The 22244-nt window shown below is 36.6% G+C and overlaps 2 protein-coding genes across 3 annotated transcripts; one reads left to right on the forward strand and one right to left on the reverse strand.

Moving 5' to 3' along the window:
* Positions 2015-7346, forward strand: LOC18780678 (probable alkaline/neutral invertase B). Of its 2 annotated transcripts, none has more exons than XM_020557918.1 (5): positions 2015-2275; positions 2938-3466; positions 4139-4570; positions 5377-5935; positions 6638-7321. In XM_020557918.1, exons 2-5 carry the CDS (start codon positions 3038-3040, stop codon positions 6931-6933), a joined length of 1716 nt encoding a protein of 571 aa, XP_020413507.1. In that variant the 5' UTR covers positions 2015-2275; positions 2938-3037; the 3' UTR covers positions 6934-7321. The 2 variants fall into 2 exon arrangements, with proteins under 2 accessions (XP_020413507.1, XP_007211552.2); XM_007211490.2 differs by having other exon boundaries at positions 2102-2275; positions 2974-3466; positions 6638-7346.
* Positions 8169-16071, reverse strand: LOC18779495 (calcium-dependent protein kinase 1). Its single transcript, XM_007213883.2, has 8 exons — positions 15838-16071; positions 14386-15599; positions 11823-11966; positions 11535-11687; positions 10714-10829; positions 10354-10521; positions 9321-9545; positions 8169-8576 (listed from the first exon to the last, which is right to left on the reverse strand). The coding sequence occupies exons 2-8, from the start codon at positions 15173-15175 to the stop codon at positions 8469-8471; spliced, it is 1704 nt and encodes a 567-aa protein (XP_007213945.1). The 5' UTR covers positions 15176-15599; positions 15838-16071; the 3' UTR covers positions 8169-8468.

The following is a 22244-nucleotide window of genomic DNA, read 5'->3' on the forward strand; positions in this document are numbered from 1 at the left end:
GTAATATCTTAATTTACAGTTGAAAGGATCCCTCTTACAATGATAAGGTAAAGGTAGACTTTGGAGAAGTAAACGTGGTCCTTATTCTCGTAAACACAAGGGTTTACAATATTAAGGACCTCTTTTACAATGTTTTGGACTTGCATGTTCCATAAACTTATAAAGTATATCCATAAAATTGTAATATCATAAATTACAATAGAAAGGATCTCTATTACAAATTTAAGGTAATGATGGACCTTAGAGATGTAAAATTGGTACTTATTCTTGTAAATGCAATGGTTTATAACATTAAGGACTCGTATTAAAGTGCTTTGGATGCAAGCTTTTCATAAACTCGTAACGCAAATCCTTAATCTCTTACATTACAAGATTTGGGTTCTCATTTATGATTTTTTGCACCATGATTACAAGTTTGAGGTTCTTCCTTATCCCTAGCGTTGTAATATCCTGATTTACAATTGAAAGGATCCCTCTTACAATGATAAGGTAAGGATAGACTTTAACTTTGTAAATGTGGTCCTTATTCTTGTAAACACAAGGGTTTACAATATTACGAACCTCTTTTACAATGTTTTGGACCTCCATGTTCCATAAACTTGTAACGTGTATCCATAAATTTGTAATATAATAATTTACCCTTAATCTCGTAGATTATAAGATTTGGGTTCTCATTTACGCGTTTTTGCACTACGATTACAACTTTAAGGTTCTTTATAATCCATAATCTTGTAATGTTATAATTTACATTAGAAATGATCTATCTTACCATATTAAGGTAATGGTGAATCTTGGAGAAGTAAATTAGGTCCTTATTGCACACTCAAGGCACCCTGAAGAGCATTGTTGGGACCAATATGAGTCGTTCTTGGTAGTCCTTCGCTCATTATACTCCCTCTAATCAAATAAAGTTCACCAAATTTTGACATGAAATACCTAAATATCTAAGCTGGTTAAGTGGACCTTGGAAGAGGTAATTAGAGAAAAATTCAATGGAAATTTCAAAAATTATGAGAAGATCATCATTACATAATTTAAACACTAGTATAAAGTTCAATAAAGAAACAATTTATAGATATTGAAACTGACCCACGAAAATTTGGAATTTCAATCTAAAATTTCATACCAAGTGGATCTTGAGAGTTAATTCAATGAAAAAACTATAGCAGAATATAAAATCTAGAAAATATTAGGCTCAACAAGAAATACAAGAGAATTAAAAACAAAAAAACAAAATCAAGGAAAATGATATTTACTAGAGGGTGATGAGATGAGGTCCAAGATTTGAATATACAGCAGTAACACATCATACTTGGGCTAAGATGAGATCGAAGATGGCGCGTGCAGTTTGCATCAAGCCGTCGTCACTATCAAGAGAGAAGAGAGTTGAGCAATCTATACATGGGAGGAAGACTCAGTCACCGTTGTCGAGAAATAGAGGAGTTGGCAGTTGAGATGGGTGGGTTTTTGGTCGTCATCGAGAGAGTGATAAAAGAGCAACTTTTCTGTTTCAGAAAAACAAATCTCAAATGAAATTAGGGATTAGGGTTGAGATGGATAGATATGTTAGGGTGTGGAGAGCACCACCATAATCTTTTCTATTTCTTTTTATTTCTTTTTGTTTTTGAAATATAATATATATATATATATATAATATTACCTGCTACCTGTTGTGGCAGTTTTGAAAATTGGCGTATTGGTGCGCCAAATCCACTGTAGACGTTGCCCTAAGTACTAAAGTCCCCCACATTATATATCATGTTTCTTACAGTATCATCTCGTGACATATTTATATATAATAATTTTTTTCATTGATAATTATGAAAAGAGAAATTTGAACTTTAGATATAATATTACTATAATAAGAGCCAGTTGATTAAAAATCATCTCAAATTTTAACATGTAATATGCAATTGATTTATACTTTATGTTCTAATATTAATATGCATTGGAAACACTAATTAAGTCGACATGTAACGCAACCAAGTTGCCCATCACAGTCAATAAAAATCATCCACGATGCACCAAAGTGTCAACATCTTCCGTACATCACAGAGCCTCATCTGCCAGGCCGAAGAGGTCATGTATATGATGTAGCAGTGATGTTTAGGCATTCTAACCCCAAACCCATCTGCCAGTCATCTCTACCATTTCACAGAGTACTGAGCGACCCACCACCGCCTCATGGTACCCAAGAAAGATTCTATAAGAATACACTGTCAGTAGTGAGCTTGGTTAGTTCTCTCAAGCTTTGTCCTTTGGAGACTCCTTTGAGGTTAGTTCTCTGTTCTTGAAAACCAATTAATTAATCAATTTCCATTCCATAATGCATGCATGTTTTGATGGGTTTGGATTATCAAGGGATTCAACTTGATTGGATCTTGAAGCATTCTACATCAGTTCTGGGATTTGTTTTCCGGGAATTGCTCTTCTTGCTTCGAACAAATTTGAGTATTTTCTTACATGCTAGTCTCATATCTGTTTGGTTGCTGAAGAAACAAGTGGAAATGAGAATCAAATTGAATCCATTGATTATTACCTTTTATTTGGCTTTACAGAAATCGAAAACCCACCTTTCATTTTGTTTGGTAAATTATTGAGATACCTAACTGCTGAAATTTGAAGGATTGGAAACATAGTAATATATTTGGTTTCCTACATTCTTTTGGAGCTTCGTTATAATGATATGTATTATTGATTGTTATTGGGAAACTGGAGGGTTGTGAATTTTCCTGCTGTATGCAACAAACTTGGTTTGTAAACCACTTCTTAATTGTCAATTATCATTCTATAAATTAATCTCATTTACAGTTCTTACTTGGGTGGTTGGAATATTTCTATTTGTTTTCATTGGATAGAGTAGTAAAGTAAGTGGGTTCTTATCCGTTATTGGTCACATGGGAGAGGTGGAAATAGATGATTACTGCCTCTTTGCAGATGATCAATGGTTCAAATCTGGTGGTTGAATTGCAGGGTGAGTGTTGAGCACTAAACTAACCATTGGGTCACTGTCTGTCAAGTGCTCAAATCTGTGGAAATGTCAATACCCAATTCAGACTTGTCTCATAATGGAAATATAAGGCATGTTGATGCCTTATGTAGTGTGGCAGAAATTGAAGAAATTGATTTTTCAAAGTTGTTAGACCGACCAAGCTTTCTGAATATGGAGAGAAAAAGATCATTTGATGAGAGGTCACTCAGTGAACTATCTGTTGCGTTGTCCCCGCGTCACTCATCAAGAAATGCTGATTACTCTTCCAGATTTTTTGACCATCCTGAATATGTATTTTCGCCTAGTAGAACGTCATTCATTGGCACCCCTAGGTCACTGACTGGCTTTGAGCCACATCCAATGGTTGCTGAAGCCTGGGAAACTTTGAGGCGTTCGTTGGTGTTTTTCCGTGGTCAGCCAGTTGGGACAATTGCTGCAACAGATACCTCTGAAGAAAAACTTAACTATGATCAGGTAGAGACCTCCTCTCCTTATTCTTCGTATTAAATGTACATATTCTTGGAACGTTGATTCTGCAATAATAGAGAGAACCAAAGACTTCATTGTTTGTATATCTCCATTTGTTTATGTTTTCAATCTTTTGGTTAGTATCACCCTACAAATACACACACACACGTGAGGAACATTTATGATGTTTTTGCATTGAAGACATGAGTTATTGTGACACATCCATTTAGTAACAAATTTGAAATGCATTGTGTTATCCTTCTTGTCAGTCCCTGAGTCGTCTTGGGGAGCCTCATTTTCAGTTTTTGATGACCACCATGTTTATATGTATACATGTCTTAGGACTTTTGATACATGCATACAAACAGGCTTAGGCACATTGTCTGCCTGGGGGCAGGGGGGGTGGAATACCCAAGTTTCCAAGCTTTATAATTAACTTGCTGATTTAATGTTCCAATAATATATTTCAAACTGTGGGATATGATCTGCCTTGGATATTCTTTATGCAGGACATATTTTTTTATATGTTGAACAAACTTTATTAGTTTCAACTTTCAACTTATCCAGTTCTCCATTTGTGCTTTTCTTTAACTCTGATTTACCAGGCAGAGTTTCTGTTCCATAAAGTTGGCGATCACAAATTTTATTCTTATTTTTTCTTCTTATGCATCTGTGAAGGTGTTTGTCAGAGACTTTGTCCCTAGTGGATTGGCTTTTTTGATGAATGGTGAACCTGAAATAGTTAAAAATTTTATCTTGAAGACTCTGCGTCTTCAGTCATGGGAGAAAAAGATTGATAGGTTCCATCTTGGAGAAGGAGTAATGCCAGCTAGTTTCAAGGTACTCCATGATCCAGTCAGGAACAGTGAGACTTTAATAGCAGATTTTGGCGAGAGTGCGATAGGAAGAGTTGCTCCTGTTGATTCTGGATTTTGGTGGATCATATTGCTTCGAGCATACACAAAATCCACTGGAGACTCTTCATTGGCGGAACTTCCTGAATGCCAGAAGGGTATGCGGCTTATTCTAAGTTTATGTCTATCGGAAGGGTTCGACACATTTCCAACCCTTCTTTGTGCTGATGGATGCTGCATGATTGATCGTAGAATGGTAAGATTTTCATAATTATGTTGAGTCCTGTTTTTCTATCATCTGGTATGAATCAGGCCATTATGCCTAATATCATGAGTTCACCACAGTCAAAGCCCTTAAAATATTAGCATATGCATAAGTTGTTAGTTTTGCAGCTAGTAACTTAGTCTACAACATTCAGAAACTCAAATCATCCTTCTGTGAGTAACTCTAATATTGAATTTCGTGTCAACCTGGTCAGCCTTCTCGTTTGTTTAATTGTCTAGGAGGATGGAACTTGGATCTAACATATTTGAATTTGAGTCGATATTTTCTTGTCTGCCAAAACAAATGAATCTCCCAGTTAGTGCCTTCTTCCTCATGATCTGAGTGCAGCATTCGAAATTATATTGTAAATCAGGTTTGTTGTAAAGGCTTATGAGCTAAGTCACTCACTTGCGATGTTATCTCTGCCTGAAGGATTGTTTTAGGTTCTTATGACCCTGGCAGAGGTAAATTCATGCAACTAAACCCATCGTGATGTTTTGGTGCACAGACTTATAAGAACTTTTAATCTCCCCATCAAATTTTCGGCTTGTCATCAATTAAATTGCAAAAAACAAAAACAAAAGCAAAAGAAAGTTAATTTAGATTACATTTTCTTGTAATATGAAGCACTGTGGGCACTCTCTTGTTAGAGCATTCATTGATCTTCATCAGTCATCACTACTAGCTGCTTTCAATTTTGTGTTTTAAGATAAATATGCTGCTTTTTTAGATTTTGGTTTTGTGTTGCCTATCTTTTCAATTCCTTAGGCTCACTTCTGTATTGGTTGTGTTTTCAGGGTGTCTATGGGTACCCCATCGAAATTCAGGCTCTTTTCTTCATGGCTTTAAGATGTGCTTTGCTGTTGCTTAAGCAAGATGATGAGGGGAAGGAGTTTGTAGAGCGCATAGTAAAACGCCTTCATGCCTTGAGCTATCACATGAGAAGTTACTTTTGGCTAGACTTTAAGCAGTTAAATGACATATATCGATATAAAACTGAAGAGTACTCACATACAGCGGTCAACAAGTTCAATGTGATACCAGATTCTCTTCCAGACTGGGTCTTTGATTTTATGCCAACTCGTGGTGGTTACTTTGTTGGGAATATCAGTCCCGCCAGAATGGATTTCCGTTGGTTTTGCTTGGGTAATTGTATGGCGATTCTTTCATCCTTGGCAACCCCTGAACAATCCATGGCAATAATGGATCTCATAGAATCACGGTGGGAAGAATTGGCAGGAGAAATGCCACTAAAGGTTTGTTATCCAGCTATAGAAAGTCATGAATGGCGGATTGTAACAGGCTGCGACCCGAAAAATACAAGATGGAGCTACCACAACGGAGGGTCTTGGCCAGGTATGCTTGCACTCTATAGCCTCCTCTGTACAAAATTTTACCGTAACTACTGATGGTATTATGGAAATTGCACAATAGATCAGTAGAAAAAGATTGGAAAAAGAGAACTTCTCCCCTGCTCCTCATCCTTCTCCCATGTCGCCTCCTTCACCCCTCCTTTGGCCCATTCTGCTGGACCAATTCTGCAGTTTACATGAAAGCATATTGAATCTTTACTCAACCAACTCTTATTCTTCAGTAATTTGTAGATTTCACCCTCTTTTGTCCACATTTCTCTATCCATGGTGCAAATTTCTTTTTCCCTATAATTCAGCGTTTGAAATTTTTCAAGACAGCATCAACACTATCTTGGCATGGACTGAATGTCTGCAAATAATTGCAGACGAGATGAGAGAATATAGGGGTTTTCTAGGACAGAGCAACAGATGCAACTTGCAAGTAGAGTAGGATGTTTCATAACTATTTTACTCCATAAATTTTTGGAGAAGTTGTCATTTTTGTCACTAGAAAGGTTTGGTCATGAGTTATTAGCAGTGAATTGAGATAAAAACTGTAGTATTTTTACTTTGCCTAAAGCTTGAGTACTCTACATATACCTGTGTATACATCTCACCGTGATAATTAAATGATGTGGTGATGTTGTTGTTAGGGTGTTCCTTTATTTTTCCTGCCATTTACATGTTGTCATTGTGGTTGATACAGTGCTGTTATGGCTTCTCACTGCTGCATGCATCAAGACTGGGCGGCCCCAGATTGCTAGACGTGCCATTGAACTTGCTGAGAGCAGGTTGCTGAAAGACAATTGGCCTGAATACTATGATGGGAAACTTGGTCGTTACGTTGGGAAGCAGGCCCGAAAATTCCAGACCTGGTCAGTTGCGGGGTACTTGGTAGCAAAGATGATGTTGGAAGATCCGTCTCATTTGGGTATGATAGCGCTCGAGGAAGACAGACAGATGAAGCCGGTAATGAAGAGATCAAATTCGTGGACTTGCTAAATTCAATTGGTCAACCTATGACCTACTAGCCTGGTTTTGTGTTGGAGTTGTTACTGTTCATGAGAAGTCTTTTGAGCACAAGTCAGCGCCAAAATGCCTTCATTCAAAACTGCTGGGAAAGTAGGAATTATCTGGATGCTACATCATGGATGAATTTAACACTCGGTCTCATCGGATAAAACCAAGTTGGACTGGATTATTGTCCAAATTAGTTTCCCAGGGTTTCTCTGAGTTCTCAGATCATGTTTCCTGAATGGGTTAAACCAATATACGTTCCTGATAAAATGTTGTACATGTAGAATTCTTCTTTCCTTTTCTTATTGGACATGCAGAATTCTTCTTGAAATATGATTCTAGACAAAACAAAACAAGAAATAGAATTTCCAAATTCCAACTTGTGTTGGATACTGAAATTTTTTTGACTTACAGTTTTATAATTATTTACTATATTACGTATATACACGTACGCAATGGTCTCTGCTAACCAACGAAACATAAAAGTTGTTTCTAAAATGAAGGGGAAAAAAAAAACGGTGCCTTGTCATCCAAGAGTATTTGGATTCGGATTAGCACCTCTTGGTTCTTTAAAAACTTCGATGCTTATTTTAATATTTGAAGTTAGAGTAATGCTACATTTATCACATTTTTATCCCACATTTCTATACCATATGATGTGGCATATTCATATTATATGTCACATCAATTAAATTCATGAAGTGTATTTTAATTTAGACAATTAGAAAATCAAATACTGGAATAAATCATAAAAGAAAAGAAAATATTAAATAATTTTAATTGATGTGGCTGTCCACCTCATCAGCCAAATAAGATGATATAAGGATGTGGTAAGAGTAGCCAAATAAGATGATATAAGGATGTGGTATACAAATGTGGTAAGAGTAGCATTATTCTTGAAGTTATTATACGCATCATATGGGCTTTGTGGTAGTCGTTTGATATCAAGCATAAATGCATCAGATTTAGGAAAATGATTTTTAATAAACAATAACAGTTTTTTTTTAAAGGTTCGTTGTTGAACTCAGAGAAAAATGACATCAATTCAATACTTCCTAAACAGAAGTTCCTTTCCTGAAAAGTGATTTTAAAACCCTGTTTTTGTTTTCTTTTTCTGGCCTTGGTTCAAAAACTTGTCTACAATGTTGTTTTATTGGTTTGCAATTTCGAGAACAAAAGATTGTACGAATGAAACCAAACTTGCCTGCATGCCATCAGAATTGTGCCTTTTAAACCATCCAAGGTATGCATATATTCATTATGGATTATAAGAAAAAAGTTTTACATATGACAATAAAAAATTTCTCACCACTGTATACAAAATAGAAAGGGCTCGACTTAAAACTGCAAAATCCCTTCAGGGTGGAAGTCTCAACAAATTCAGCGAGGATGACCAGAAATGTCTGGCTGCAACTTGGATGAGCAGTTAAGCACCTTTCTATACAATCTTAATACCTCAAAACAATGAAGAATGAAGCAGGGAAACCCTTTTGCTATCTATGAAACTAAATTGTAACTGCTTATCTAAAGGCAATGCTGAAGCTACTTTGCAAGCCCTTCTTACCCGGGCCGACAAAATTTCCTTTTTGCATCATGGCCACAAACTCGTTGTAATCTATGCGCCCATCCTGCAATAAATAAATAAAAGAAAAGAAATTTACACGGGTAACTCTCACATGTAAAAAGATCAGAAGCTGGCTTGACAGAACTCATCCCTTGTGCAATAAATATTAGTATAAACATGTAGTAATGAAACAAAGACAAGGCACGGATTCTTGACATACTCATTCCCCTTTTGGGTCATCACGAGTTCTAAACACCAAATCCACTGTACTATTTCAAACAACATTACCATGATAGTAAAAGTGCTTTTGCTTGACATTTAAGTCATTAATTTTGTTTGAATTCATTACTTAGGGTCGCAAAGCAGACATGCAGTTTGACCAAGTTTCATGCAAACTGCTTTCTAATCAGTCACCAAAAGGCTACTGGGTGCATGCAAAAGCAAATACTATTGACACAGTTTGACCGTAACAAATTTGTTTCATAAACTGACGCAGCAATTGAGTTTGCAGCCACCCGTACTCACATGATTAATTTGGTGCATTTAGCATGCCTCTTATGTATGCTAGCAAACCGAAAATGGAACTGCCATGTCAGTTTATAAAATAATTTTTTTTGTATAACTATTTGTAACTGTTGCATCACCCTTCGAATACGTGAACCTATTGCATTACTCTCCAAATAATGCTAGTTTACTATTGAATCATCCCAAGTTTAGACACTTGGGATCCATGCCTTATTTTGAGCCACATCATCAACTACTTCCCATCCTAATACCAATGATGTATTGTTAACATAGAATCACTTACATTGTCCTGATCAACTTCTCGTATCATTTCTTCAAGGCGAACATCCTCTACGCCAAACTCCTCACAAGCTAGTTGAAGCTCATCTGGAGTAATATAGCCACTTCCATCCTTGTCAAAGTAGGAGAAAGCTGCAAATAGATGATCTTCTCTCTCAATTTTGTTTAGGTGCAATGTTGCAGCTACGAATTCTCCATAATCAATGGTTCCACTGTTATCCACATCTGCCTGCAAAGCAGAAAATGCGTTACTTATGATCTTAAAGAATCTCTGCAAAACAACATTATTAACTTGCACTCCCTCTAAGAAAGGCATTCTAACCTAGAAAGAAAATCTGTGTAATTTGTGACACGTGACAATTAAGCGTTAAACTTCTAAATGTGGACATATTTGCTTCTTTTTCACCATACACAAGAATAGTTTATCTATCAGAAACTTTACTATTAAAAAATAAACTCTAGATCTTCTAATCTTTTTACAAATCTAGAATTATTTTTACCTCTAAGGTTCTACCATCATACGAATTTAGTCGCATTTACCCCTATTTATGAAACCATAAGTTCTATAAGTGTTGATAAACAAATCGTATGCTGGCTTTTGTTTTTGGGCCAACCACATGAGGTGCATCCGTAGTTTGCCCATTTCAATATTTTATCTTCTCCTGAAGAGGCCATTCTATATGAACCAAACTAATTTCTCTGTATAGCCACCTTAAAATTAACTGTATTATTCTAAAAAAAAATTTCTTTCATTTTTTTAACATCAGAAAAAAACTTGCACTCATCTTTTCATTTCTTTAAAAAAAGGTCACTGGCTGGAATGACCATGGTGGCTATGACCAGAAAAAAGCACAGGCCAGAGAGGGTAAGACAAAGTGTGGCGGCAGGTAGAGCTAAGTGAGAGAGGCACGTATCTATTACTTTGGTCAAGTCTTCTAGGGGTAAAATATGTGTTCCTACTATTCTACTTCTGACTTCATGAAAAAGATAATGAATTACTAGAGTTGAAAGTACTCCAACTTTGATCTTGTACGTACTGCTTGCATTAGATCATAAATTTCAGACTCCTTGAGATTAGCTCCAAATCTTTTCAATCCAGCCTTAAGTTCCTCAAAAGTGATTTGACCACTGTTGTCAGCGTCTATTATCTTGAACATTTCTTTGAGGCCAGCTATTTCTTCTTCAGATAAGCTCTCTGCAATGACCTGCAAAAAATTAAAAAAGAAATTATCATCTTGGTGAAAGACAATCCAAAAAACACTTCGTTTAAGTTATTAATCAAAGTTCCAGCCAAAAGACAAAAGTTCTTAAGTATTTCAATAAGTTTTAGGCAACAAGTTCAAATATTTAGCACTCCAAATATTTAATGTTTGTGCCTGGCACATTCAGATACTTACTCTGAGAGCCATTTTTTTGAGCTTGTTCATTGCTGAAAATTGCTTTAAGCGACTTAGAACTGCAGAATCAAGAGCCTTGTCAGGAGCCACACCATCAACTTGCACCCAGGGATGGCCTGAAAGGAATAAAACCCATGTAATCAATTAAAAGAAAATGACATGCCTAAAAATGATCACAACAAAATACATATGACTTAAAAATGCCTAAAAGTGTAGCAGCCGAAGTAATCCTTGCGCTTTCCTAAGAGGTTTTAAAAAAAAAAAAGATCTGACTTCAACTGCTGTGTTAAGGTTTTTTAAACATCATTAACAATCACATCCACTCTAACCTTATATTGCCGATCTGAAAGACAAGGTAAATTTTTTAATACCAAATAAAGAAAAACAATGCTGATAAGACACATAATACACAAATGATTAGGCAGGAAATTGTCTTTCTTTTTAAGTATATGAGGTAGATGCTGCACGCATTAGAGCTCACAAAAAGAACTGAAAGGGTAAACATCAATGGGAGAATTACTCAGCAGTCATATTTGCACCTGTTTTTGTTCAACTTCCACTTTCTTTAGTCCTTTTTGGACAGCACATCAATATTAAGATTTTTTAACAGTCCAGAAGAGTACTTAAGGCCTATGACCTAGAAAGCTCCAAGTAGAGCAATCCAATGGTGATTTGGAAGAAATTAAGTACAAATATGCGTTCCAGTTTGGATTCTGATTAGTCCAATACCCTAGCCATAAATAAAAATCCTCAAATTTCACTATCAACAAACCTGAAAGAATATATAATTTTATTTTTTTTTAACATTGAAAGGGACTCACACAAAACTTCATGTGCAGTCAATCGCCTTTTAGGGTCTCGAACAAGCATCCTTCTCACTAAATCTTTGGCACCATCAGAAATACTAGGCCACGGGTCTGATGTAAAATCGAGGTCACCATGCAGGACCTGTTCAAATATTCCTTGCTCGTTTTCTGTGGAATCACAACAAAGTAAAGTCAAAACAAGAAAATGGGAAAAATTATTACAACGATCAAAAGTAAAATCATATTTATTAAAGCATGAAAGAACATCAAAAATCAAATGTATATCAAGTCAAAAGTTCTCACCAGCCCAAAATGGAGGTACACCACTTAACAGAATGTAAAGGATCACTCCAGCACTCCAGACATCTGCTTCTGGACCATAACGCTTTCGTAAAACTTCAGGTGCAACATAATATGGGCTTCCAACCACATCACTAAATTTTTCTCCTGCAAGGAGGCAACCATGGATCTTTCAACTCTAGATTCCATCATTAAATTCTGAATAGTTTAATCTTCAACTCTAGTTATTATTTGTTAAAAAAACTAAGTACCAATGAGTCAAAAGAGCACAGACAAGAAGCATGCTTCACCAAACTAAGTTCGGAAACTATGCACAGAAAAGGAGTTAATGTATGGTTATTTGCATTACCATAAAATCATATCCAATGCATCCTAGAAATTTGTATGGATTCAAATATTATATTGAAATTTCCACTGATGGAATCTATCTTTTCGACTATTGAAACTTTGTAAGTATTCTATTTTTTTGGTACCAAGTATTTGTCATGAAATTCCAAAATTTCATTTTCCACAATGACCAGACTTTGACCTCAAGCTAAAGTTCAAATCCAAAGTTGACATTATAGGTACTGTAGCTTATCCCATAGTGTACAAGGTTAAGTAAAGTTTTGTGGAGAGATTTTTAAAAAAGACATTAGGAACCTACCTGACTGGAAGAAGGTGGCTAAAAGCAAAATATTAAAAACTCACGTCATTGTCAGAAACTTCGAACAGCTAACTGAATTTGATCATTACATATGGAATGTGAACAAGTAGTAATCAAATAATTAGCATCCACAATAACATAAATCAATAAACTAAAAAAATGACCTCACACTCGAACTTATTTTTTAGAAGAAATGAACCATGTGCATGAACAAAGGTTCACTTTATCCAGATCCCAGAGGTGATACATTTTGCAATCATTACAGCAATTTGACTATTTAGGAATACTGCAACAAAGCTATCCAAAACCATAAGTTGTCCTACACTGTAAAAGAGGATGATTCATTTAGCTGAATTTATTTTTTCTTAGAAGACAGAAGGTTGGCTTATACAAATCCTATAGGTGAAGGTGATGCCATTTGCAATCACTACAGCTATTTGACTATATAGGAATACAGCGGCATAAAAGCTCTCCCAAACCAGAACTTTTCCAAAACTGTAAAAGAGGGTGGTACATTGCGTGAAACAAGCCAAACAAATCGGCCAAGATACAAAAGTAGAAAGAAGATAGTCTGGGATCTCAGGCGTTCAGTGAGTATGACTGCAGAGTTAATGGTTGAACAGTGTATAACAAGAGAATGAATTGGAATTATTGGTAATACAAATGTCATCCCAGTCTCAGCTCAAGGTATATAGGCTACTGAATGGATAGAGCAAGAAATAAATGTATACTAAAAAGATGCAATGCCAATGAAAAAGTAGTGGCTCTCAGACATTTTGTGTAATGCTTATTTAAGAAGTGACCATTATGGAAAAAACTTAGGTTAGGTTATTTATGTGACCTTTAAAACTTTCATGTGTTGGTAATAAGATTAGGGATCACGCTTATCATAAAAAATCTATTGATTCGAATTTACATACATGAAAAATTATAGCATTTGTTCTAAACTCCCATTTTCTCATAAAATTCATATAAGTTCTAAACCATTCATGAGATATAACTTGAATCATACGTTAAAGTACTTACTTTTTGAGAGTTTTTGTAAATACTATCAACTACACAAGAATATGAAATAAAAAATTCCGATTTTAAATTTCATTATCAAAATTTTAAATTTTCTTAGAGAACCCAAGGTAACATAAGCAATTGTATAGCAGTCTTGGCCCTGCTTTCCCCTGTTTTTGAAGCTACCAGACTGTGTCTGGTTTCCACAATCAGATCTTTTAGTTGGAACTTTGAAGCCTGGAAGAAGATAATTCTAAAATTTTAAAAATTTTAAAATGGGGAGTATAATGTAAATATGGCCTCAGGTATTCCAATTCCCAGACTCAAGTATCCAAGAAAACTTATGAGTTAACTGGATGATTACTAAAGAAAAAGCTAGCATGCTATAAGTGATTAGTTCAGAGAAAATGGTACACAGCATAATGGTCCAGACAGAGCCACGAAATGTTAAAACATGATTGAGTATCAAATTCAAGGAAGATTCTCCAATAAGTATTTTATGTTAAGGATTGGTTACATATTTCTAATATCGACCGTTGGATTGCATGTATGTTGCATATTAAATCTACCAACACATCTAATGAATGCAATCCAACGGCCGAGATTAGAAATATGTAACCAATCCTTAACTTAAATACTTATTGGAGAATCGCCCTCAAATTCAAAGCATATTGTAAGACAAGTGAGTGAATGGATACTGTTTAAAAGATGATTGAAAGGAGCAGATGGACAATGAAATATTTAGACAAAAAAGTTTCTGTGATCAGTTTTACGCACAATATTGTACTAGATCGCATTTCATTTGGTAGGGGCATGATAGACTTAAAGCCTCGAGCATCATAACTGAAGCAACATTAATAGAAGAATATCTAAAAAGAGATTCCAATAATAAGAAAATGGGGCTATGACATTTACCTGGCTTCAAGAAAATAGATAATCCAAAATCAATAGTTTTGAGGAGTGCATCCTCATCCTGACTGACAAAAAGAAAATTCTCTGGCTTAAGGTCTCGATGCATAACCCCCAATGAATGGCAAGCTTCCACAACTCCAACTATAGTTCTAGTAAGCTCAGCTGCCTTTCTCTCTGTATAATGCCCACGCTGGATAATCCTATCAAAGAGCTCACCTCCTGCACATAATTCCATAACTACATGAACTGCTACAGCATCCTCATACGCACCCTTAATAGATATAACATTTGGGTGCCCTGCCAAATGGTGCATTATCTGAATTTCCCTCCTCACATCCTCCACATCCTCATCACTTAATAACTTCCTTTTTGCAATCGATTTGCACGCAAATTCTTTCCCTGTTGCCTTCTCCACACACAAAAACGTTATTCCAAATTGCCCCTGTCCCAGTTTCCTTCCCAAACTGTAAAACTCCTTTAACTTTCCAGTTCTCGTTTGTAACACTGAACCGGTCCGAAGTCCTGCACTAGAGACCCTCTTCATCTGTGGTGGCTTTTTGGGTTTTGCGGATTGCTTTGGCTCGGTTTCTGGTTTTGGTATTGTCACTTGTTCTGGTGGTTTGTCTTGTACCGGCATAGGTGACTCAGGTTCCTTAGGTGTTGATGTCTCATTGATAGTTTCTTCGTTTGTGTGAACTGAGTCATCTGGCGACCGGTTTGGCCACATTACAGCCGAAACCGATTGGAAGAATCCATTCTTGGAAATGCTCGGTCCAACACAAGTATTCCCCATTTAGACCTACACTTAATTCCTTCCTTAACACTTCCTCAGCAGCAATATCTAACTCTACTGAATGTCTTAACAAAATACATAAGATCCAATCTCCAATCTCCAAATTTGAGAAGTCAAATCCCTCTAGATTGACTTTATAGATGTAAAATAAAAAGCATGGATTTATACCCCCCAACAAGTGATGTACAATTGCTACCACCAAATCCACATACAGAAATCACTATTACCAACTTTCTGATATGGCATCTATGACAGATGAATTCCCTTCGATACAAGAAACAGGAAAAATAAATCAAAAGTGCAACCACACAAAAATGATGAAACTTGAGACAAGACAACCAAATAAAGAGAACCCAGAGAGGGTCACCTTGCTTGATCAGCGACTGAATCAGCAATTTGTACAACAAAGAACACACCTTTGAATCTGTGGATCACAAACTAAAGTCACTGAACATATAAGACCACAAAACCAAGAAAAGGTCTACAGAAACAGGACAAAAGAAAAATACTAAAATCAATACACAAATCAACAAAAAGCTATCAAATTTGAACAATTCAACACGAAACTAGAAAACCCAATTGAGCCGAAAGAAAGAGCAACTGAGTAGAATAAAGGGTAGAAATGAATGACGGGTAAATAGGTGAGAAAGAAAAGACTCAACCTTTCGGTTTACCAGGGTGCCTGCCTAGTAGAATACGCAGGAGCAGAGAGAGAGGAAGAGAATAAAGGCTGTCTGGCTGTCTTTATATACTTCCACTGGCGGTATTATTATATTTAGACAGGTTTCTGTGTGAGTGCAAGGAAAGACCATCAAGTAAACGCGTTGGGTCCAAATACTCAAAATCCCGGATTTCTTGGGTTAGTTGATTTGCTTGTGTTCATGCGTGATTTTTCGAGTTTTGGCTAGGTTTAGGTCCCACTTTACTCAGCCTTATATATACTGTTAAAATGAAGAGACTTTGTTCTCTCTTTCTTCTTTTTAAAGTCAAAATAAAATTCCAATTACTACGCCCTGTCTAGAGGATCTTCTTCGTAATTGTTTTTTTTTTTTAAATACCGGTTATAATTTAAATAAAAACTAAAAAAAAAAATTAATCAATACAAGAGAATGTAAAGTGAATGGAGTGGTGAAGGTATGGAACATGAGTTCTAGTTCAATAACTTAATTAGATTTTTTTTTTCCCTCAAATATAGACTTCAAATTTGTTCATTAATTTTTCTCATAAATTATATTAATTTTAAACCTCTTTTATAAATGACCTTAGCATGATTGAGCATCATTTGAGTGTTCTTTTCCTTTTAATATTTATTTACATTGTTGTTGAAAACTAGAAATAATATCTGACCTTCACTTATGTAGTTATGACCATCATTAGTAAAAGCTTTCGTAAAGGGAAAAAAGAGAGTCTTGCACTCTTTAGATGTCAGTTTAATGGTAGGTGAGCTTGATCAGTCTACTATCTGTTACCTGGCGAGGTCCAAGCTCCTTATTACCCTGGCAGATGAAGCATCCTTTAACAACCACGCAAAGTAAGAGCATCTACAATCACGCTCCTTACTTTTTAGTTAAAATTTAGCTAAAAATACACAAAAGTTATTATATGAGCTCTCTCTATAAAATTTGAACTCCAATTATACTCCCTAGTTGAGCAAGTCATAAATACTATAGTTATTTTTTAATTCAATTTGCTTGGTTTATCTATATTAAAATAAATAAATAAATAAATAGTTAGCATTAATTAAAATTTTAAACTATACATAAAATAAAACAACATTAAATTATAGGGAGCCACTATGAGTCATTTATCTATCCTCAGATTTAGAAGCTCCTAAAGATCTCTCTATTTTAAGAGGTGAATAGGGAGTATGGTTGGAGTTGTATTTTTCCAATTCCTCTTTAAAATTTGTGAAGTGGTTTAAAAAATCCATTGTGGATGCTCTAATATCTCACATTGCTCCCACTCGTTCCTTGGGATCAAATCAAGAAAACTATAATGTCAGTGACATTGGAGAATTAGGCAAGAGTCAATTGTGAAAAGATTTTGAAAAAATAAAATTCATTCTTGATAGGCCTACAACGTGTTGAACTCAACAACGTAAAAATTATGGACGAATGCCAATCTTTTATTAGTAAACAAACTACTCCCACAACTAAGATAAACGCGTCTTCACATTTCCTAGTAGTCATGGAGAAGTGTCAATTCATCACGTTTCAATAACTTGATATTCTCAGTATTTAGCATGCAAACACACTTCAATCAATTGCCTAGTCATTGCAATGTCTACCTTCATCGGTCTGCAAAGCAAAACGTTAAATTCATGTTGACTATGAATAACTCTCGACGGACCTTTATTTATGATAAAATAATAAAATACAAAGTATGTTCGAGGATTAACAACTGAGGTCCTTCATTGGTGACCTAGAGTGCGTGTGACGTTGGTGATGTGGATGATGTGCTGAATCTGGACTTCGTCAAATGATTGTGATCGAGGAAGGAGGTTGGGGGTTCGATACCCGATGGCTTTGTCTTTTTCTAATATTTCCAGCGTTGTTTCGTCATAAAAAAAAAAATTCAAACTTTTACATCACGACTCCTTGGTCTAATAACCCTAGATCCGCCATACTGGCCATGTCATTTCTATTCGAGGTGTTTTTCTCCATATGATAGATTCGGCCCAACAAGTACTCCCCTCCTCTTGTTTTCCATTCAACGATCAGAACTTTACATCATCCTTCAAGAATTAACCCTGATAAAATTGAAAGGTGCTTGGTCATCTATGGTGGAAAAAGGAGTTCTTTAAATAAAACTAAAATGAAAATATGAATAATCAAATGGCTACCGTCTGGTAATAAAAGTTTTTTTTAAAGGAAAATGACATGAAATTAAATTCAATAAAACCCTGATCCGTGGGAGATGGATCGGTTTGAAAATTGCACGTCAAGTCCTTGTATGCCAGTGACCCTCTTCTATTTTATAACTTTTTCCATGCTCATCTGTCCCATTCCCTCGCCACCACTGTTTCTTTTTTTTATTTTATTGATTAAAAAAACATTATAAACCTAAACAATTATATTACCTATATATATATATATATATATATATATATATAAAGCAAAGAATTAAGAATGATAAATCAAAATATCAGAAAATATCTTGGTTAATGCAAACATTAAGAATTGAAATTATTAATTAAATGAGAATAATATGGTAAATTCATACTTTTTCATATTAAAAAAATTAAAATTAAAAGAAAAATTAGATAATTGATCCTATTTTATGGAACACAGTTACCCATTATCTTTTTTAATTTTTTAAAAAAAAAGCCTCTCACAATCGTGGAAGAGCATGAGGAGAGTAGGGATGACAATGGGTCGAATCGGGGGTGGGTATGGCATTTCCATCCCCATCCCCATCCCCATCCCCATCTCCGTTAAGCTTTTTTCCTCCATTGCCCCCTTTATACCCACAATATTCATATCCGGGATTCCCCATCCCCACCTTCGTTGGGAAATGGATTCCCAGACCCGCCCCATTATGGAGGAAAAAACCAATTTATAATTACTTTGTTGAAGAAAAAAAAACAAGTAGTAAGGCAAGTACATGTTAAGTTATATCCAGATGATTAAGAATCAAGCTAATAAACTGAATATAACTTAATCATCTGGATATAACTTAACATGTACTTGCCTTACTCCAAATCTTAAAATTTAAACCTTAACACATAAAACAATATTGTTTTATATTTGTTAGTCAAATAAATAATAGTACATTATGGTTTCCCCCTCAACAAATCGATCATTTTCCTTCTTGTTTCAACGTTGATTTTTAAATCCATACCCCCAAATATGTTGGCTAGTCCTTATTTAGTTAGGATTTTGGTTCCTTACTATATTAAGATTTTGGTTTACCCATTTGTCTAGTTATAGTTGAGATTTATTTTTTATTGTAATTTAGATTTATTTTTTATTATAATTTAGATTTATTTCCTATTTTATTTAGGGTTGTACTTCCTTATAAATACCTCCATATTGAAGAAGAATACATAACTGAATAAAATTGAAACGAAAATGTGAATAATCAAATAGCTAAAAAGTGTATAATTTAGCTCATGATTTTCGTGGGCAATCTTGGAAAGACAACCTGAAAACTAAACAGTTTCAATCATTGGCCTAGATTCATGAGGTGAGAAAATCCATAGCTGAGTTACATATATGAATCAACTCTAATTCTATATGAACTCTAAATCTGTTTTGTTAACCCCCTCGGTATTTGTGTTTGTGAGGTAAAATGCCTTTAGGCCGAGCTAGGCTACACCACGATGTTATTGGTTGAGCTGGGCTAGACCATGGTGTTAGTGGTCAAGCTGGCTTGTGCGGACTTGGGGGCCCATTTGAGCTCAACCTCGGTGCACATGAGTTTGATTTACGTGGTGTTCACTCAAAGGACTTCTAATCCCAAAAAAGTTGGGATGTTTCAAGATCACCAAGACGCCAATCTAAATGGAGTCCTAGTCCGAGGAGGATTAGGTTATTCTGGAGTCCTAGTTCGAGGAGAGCTGGTTTGCTATAGAGTCCTACTCCGAGAAGGATTAGGTCATCTAGGATGATATAAAAGGCTAAGGCCATCCTCCGTAAAAGGTATGCAAGTCTAAGCCTAGAACCTATTGTGCAACTTTACTCTCAAACACTCGACTGACTTAAGTATCGGAGGGTCCTTTGGCGCGTTTGTGGGAATCGACATATTGTTGATTTCCATCTAAGTTTTTAAACAACAACCACTTGCTTGAAACCATGAGTCAAGAGTCCAGCCACAACGAACCCATCACCCTTGCTGTGACTATCAAGGGGAGGAAGAAATCCAATCGCCTAACTAACATCGAGACCTACCTGAAGGAGATGAGGAAAGACATTAATGAACTCCGTGACCATAATAAGGAGGTCGGATGGGGAGCTGAGAAGACCTATACAGGAAGGCAGCGAAGGCTAGAAGAGTGGAGTCAAGAACATGGAGATAGTCAACAAGGCGGACCTCAACGCTGAGGCAAACTTCAACGTGAAGGATAGAACGATGAAGAGGGTGAGAGCCATCCCCGATCTCCTAATGGAACGGACTGTGGGAAGCTGCAAACTTTCGAGCCTAGCCTTCGCGGCTCATTCTCTGGTTTCTCTCACATGCCAACTGAAAGCTAGAGGGAATACCTTGACCTAAGAGATTTGCTTGAGGCAAAGAAAGCTCAGTACGTTCGACCTCATAATCGTGATCGTGAAGTCAATCATGGTCGTGATCATGAGGTCGATCGTGATCGGGAAGTGGATCAGTCTAAAGTTCGCCCTAATAGGGACAAGCAAGCTGGAGAAAGTAGAATTTTGGAGGCCATGAAGCGGATGCAAGATGAGATGGATCGGAAGCTGGAACTCCGCCTAACAGCCCTCGAGCGTGAGCGAGGTCCAGGACCTATCGACCTGGTCACGACATCTGATGCCCTACCATTTACTAGGGACATCCTTGAATTCAAGCTCCCAAAAGATTTCAAACAGCCCAGGATGCGACTCTATGATGGGACCACTGACCCAGTGGACTTCTTGAACAACTTCGGTTACTAGATGAATGTGAAGGATGCTGGATATGCCATGAAATGTTGGGCTTTTCCTCTGCTCTTAGAAGGATCAGCTAAGGATTGGTTCAAGTCCTTGAAGCCAGATTCCATCAGCTCATTTGACTTGCTCAAACAGAGTTTCGAGAACCAATTTCTATCTGCCTCAAAGAAGAGATACCCACCTAACTACCTCCTTAGCATCAGGCAGGGCCTTAAGGAGAAGTTGCGAGACTACATCAACCGTTTCAATCGAGAAGTAATTAGCATCTAGTTGCTCTAAAGATACAGCTTATACTACCCTTCTAGCTAGGTTCCGAAGAGGACCTTTCCTGTTCAATGTCAACAAGTTTCCACCTAAGAGTTATGAGGACCTGGTGTCTGAGGCGTATCGTCATGCCATAGCCGAGGAGATGACATATGATGCACCAGAAGGAAAGGACCTGTCGCAGCCTGGTGTGGGAGATAAACAAAGAGAAGATCAGAATGATGTACGCGAGAAGCCAGACTACAAGAAAGGAAGATTTGAGAATTCTAGACGAGGTGGGAAAGACCGAGATCAGCCACAAAATCTATTTCGACCACGGTTCAACAACTATACCCCATCGAACACTAATCGAGAGAAGGTCTTCTTCCACATCTAAACTGAGTTGCCGAAACCACGACCTTCGAGGTTTTCCAAGGGGCAAAAGGATCCAAATCGATATTGCAGATATCATCGCAAGAACGGTCATACGACGAACCAATGTTATGAACTCCAAGATGAGATTGAAGCATTAATTAGGCGAGGTCGTCTAAGCCAATTTGTGGGTGAGAAGAAGCAAGCAGAGCCACATGACAATGCACCATATAAGCATCCACGTGCTACGAAAGACATCAATGTTATCTCAGGTGGAGCAACCCTAGCTGGGGACTCCAACAAAGCACGAAAGGAGTATGCACGACGTACCCTAGGTGGACTCGAGGCCCTTTCTATTGGTCCAGGCTATTGGACTCCGAAGTCACCCAAGCTCGGGTACTCAGCGATCACCTTTAACGAGGAAGAGGAAAAATGTCTAGTTTACCCGCATGATGACCCATTCATAATCCAAGCTGAGATCGCAAATTATTGTGTGAAATGGGTCTTCATTGACACATGTAGTTCGGTTAATATCATCTTTACATCAGCTTTCGAATAGATGGAGATATCACTAGAAGAGCTCAAACCAGTGGTCACTCCCTTGCTCGGATTCACTAGGGACAACATTAACTCCATTGGAAGCGTCACATTACCTCTGTCACTGGGAACAGCACCCCAACGAACAACGGTTTACACAACTTTTCTAATAGTTGAATGCCCTTCTGATTATAATGTCATTTTAGGTTGGCCAGCCTTATGCTCTCTCCGAGCCTTCATCGCCAGCCATATGCTCTTAATGAAATCCCAACCAAAGCTGGTGTGGGATATGTAAAGGGTGACCAACAAAAAGCTAG

This window comes from Prunus persica, chromosome G2, assembly GCF_000346465.2.
Source record: "Prunus persica cultivar Lovell chromosome G2, Prunus_persica_NCBIv2, whole genome shotgun sequence".
NCBI classification, from domain to species: Eukaryota; Viridiplantae; Streptophyta; class Magnoliopsida; order Rosales; family Rosaceae; genus Prunus; species Prunus persica.

Bases quoted from the DNA above. Each gene is read 5' to 3' on its own strand.
- LOC18780678 (XM_020557918.1), top strand. From the start codon at position 3,038: ATGTCAATACCCAATTCAGACTTGTCTCATAATGGAAATATAAGGCAT. The intron at 3,467-4,138 runs GTAGAGACCTCC...GCATCTGTGAAG, and splicing joins AAAAACTTAACTATGATCAG to GTGTTTGTCAGAGACTTTGT. The intron at 4,571-5,376 runs GTAAGATTTTCA...TTGTGTTTTCAG, and splicing joins GCATGATTGATCGTAGAATG to GGTGTCTATGGGTACCCCAT.
- LOC18779495 (XM_007213883.2), bottom strand. From the start codon at position 15,175: ATGGGGAATACTTGTGTTGGACCGAGCATTTCCAAGAATGGATTCTTC. The intron at 11,967-14,385 runs GTAAATGTCATA...GCCTCCTTGCAG, and splicing joins ATCTATTTTCTTGAAGCCAG to GAGAAAAATTTAGTGATGTG. The intron at 10,830-11,534 runs GTGAGTCCCTTT...TATTCCTTTCAG, and splicing joins GACTGCACATGAAGTTTTGT to GCCATCCCTGGGTGCAAGTT.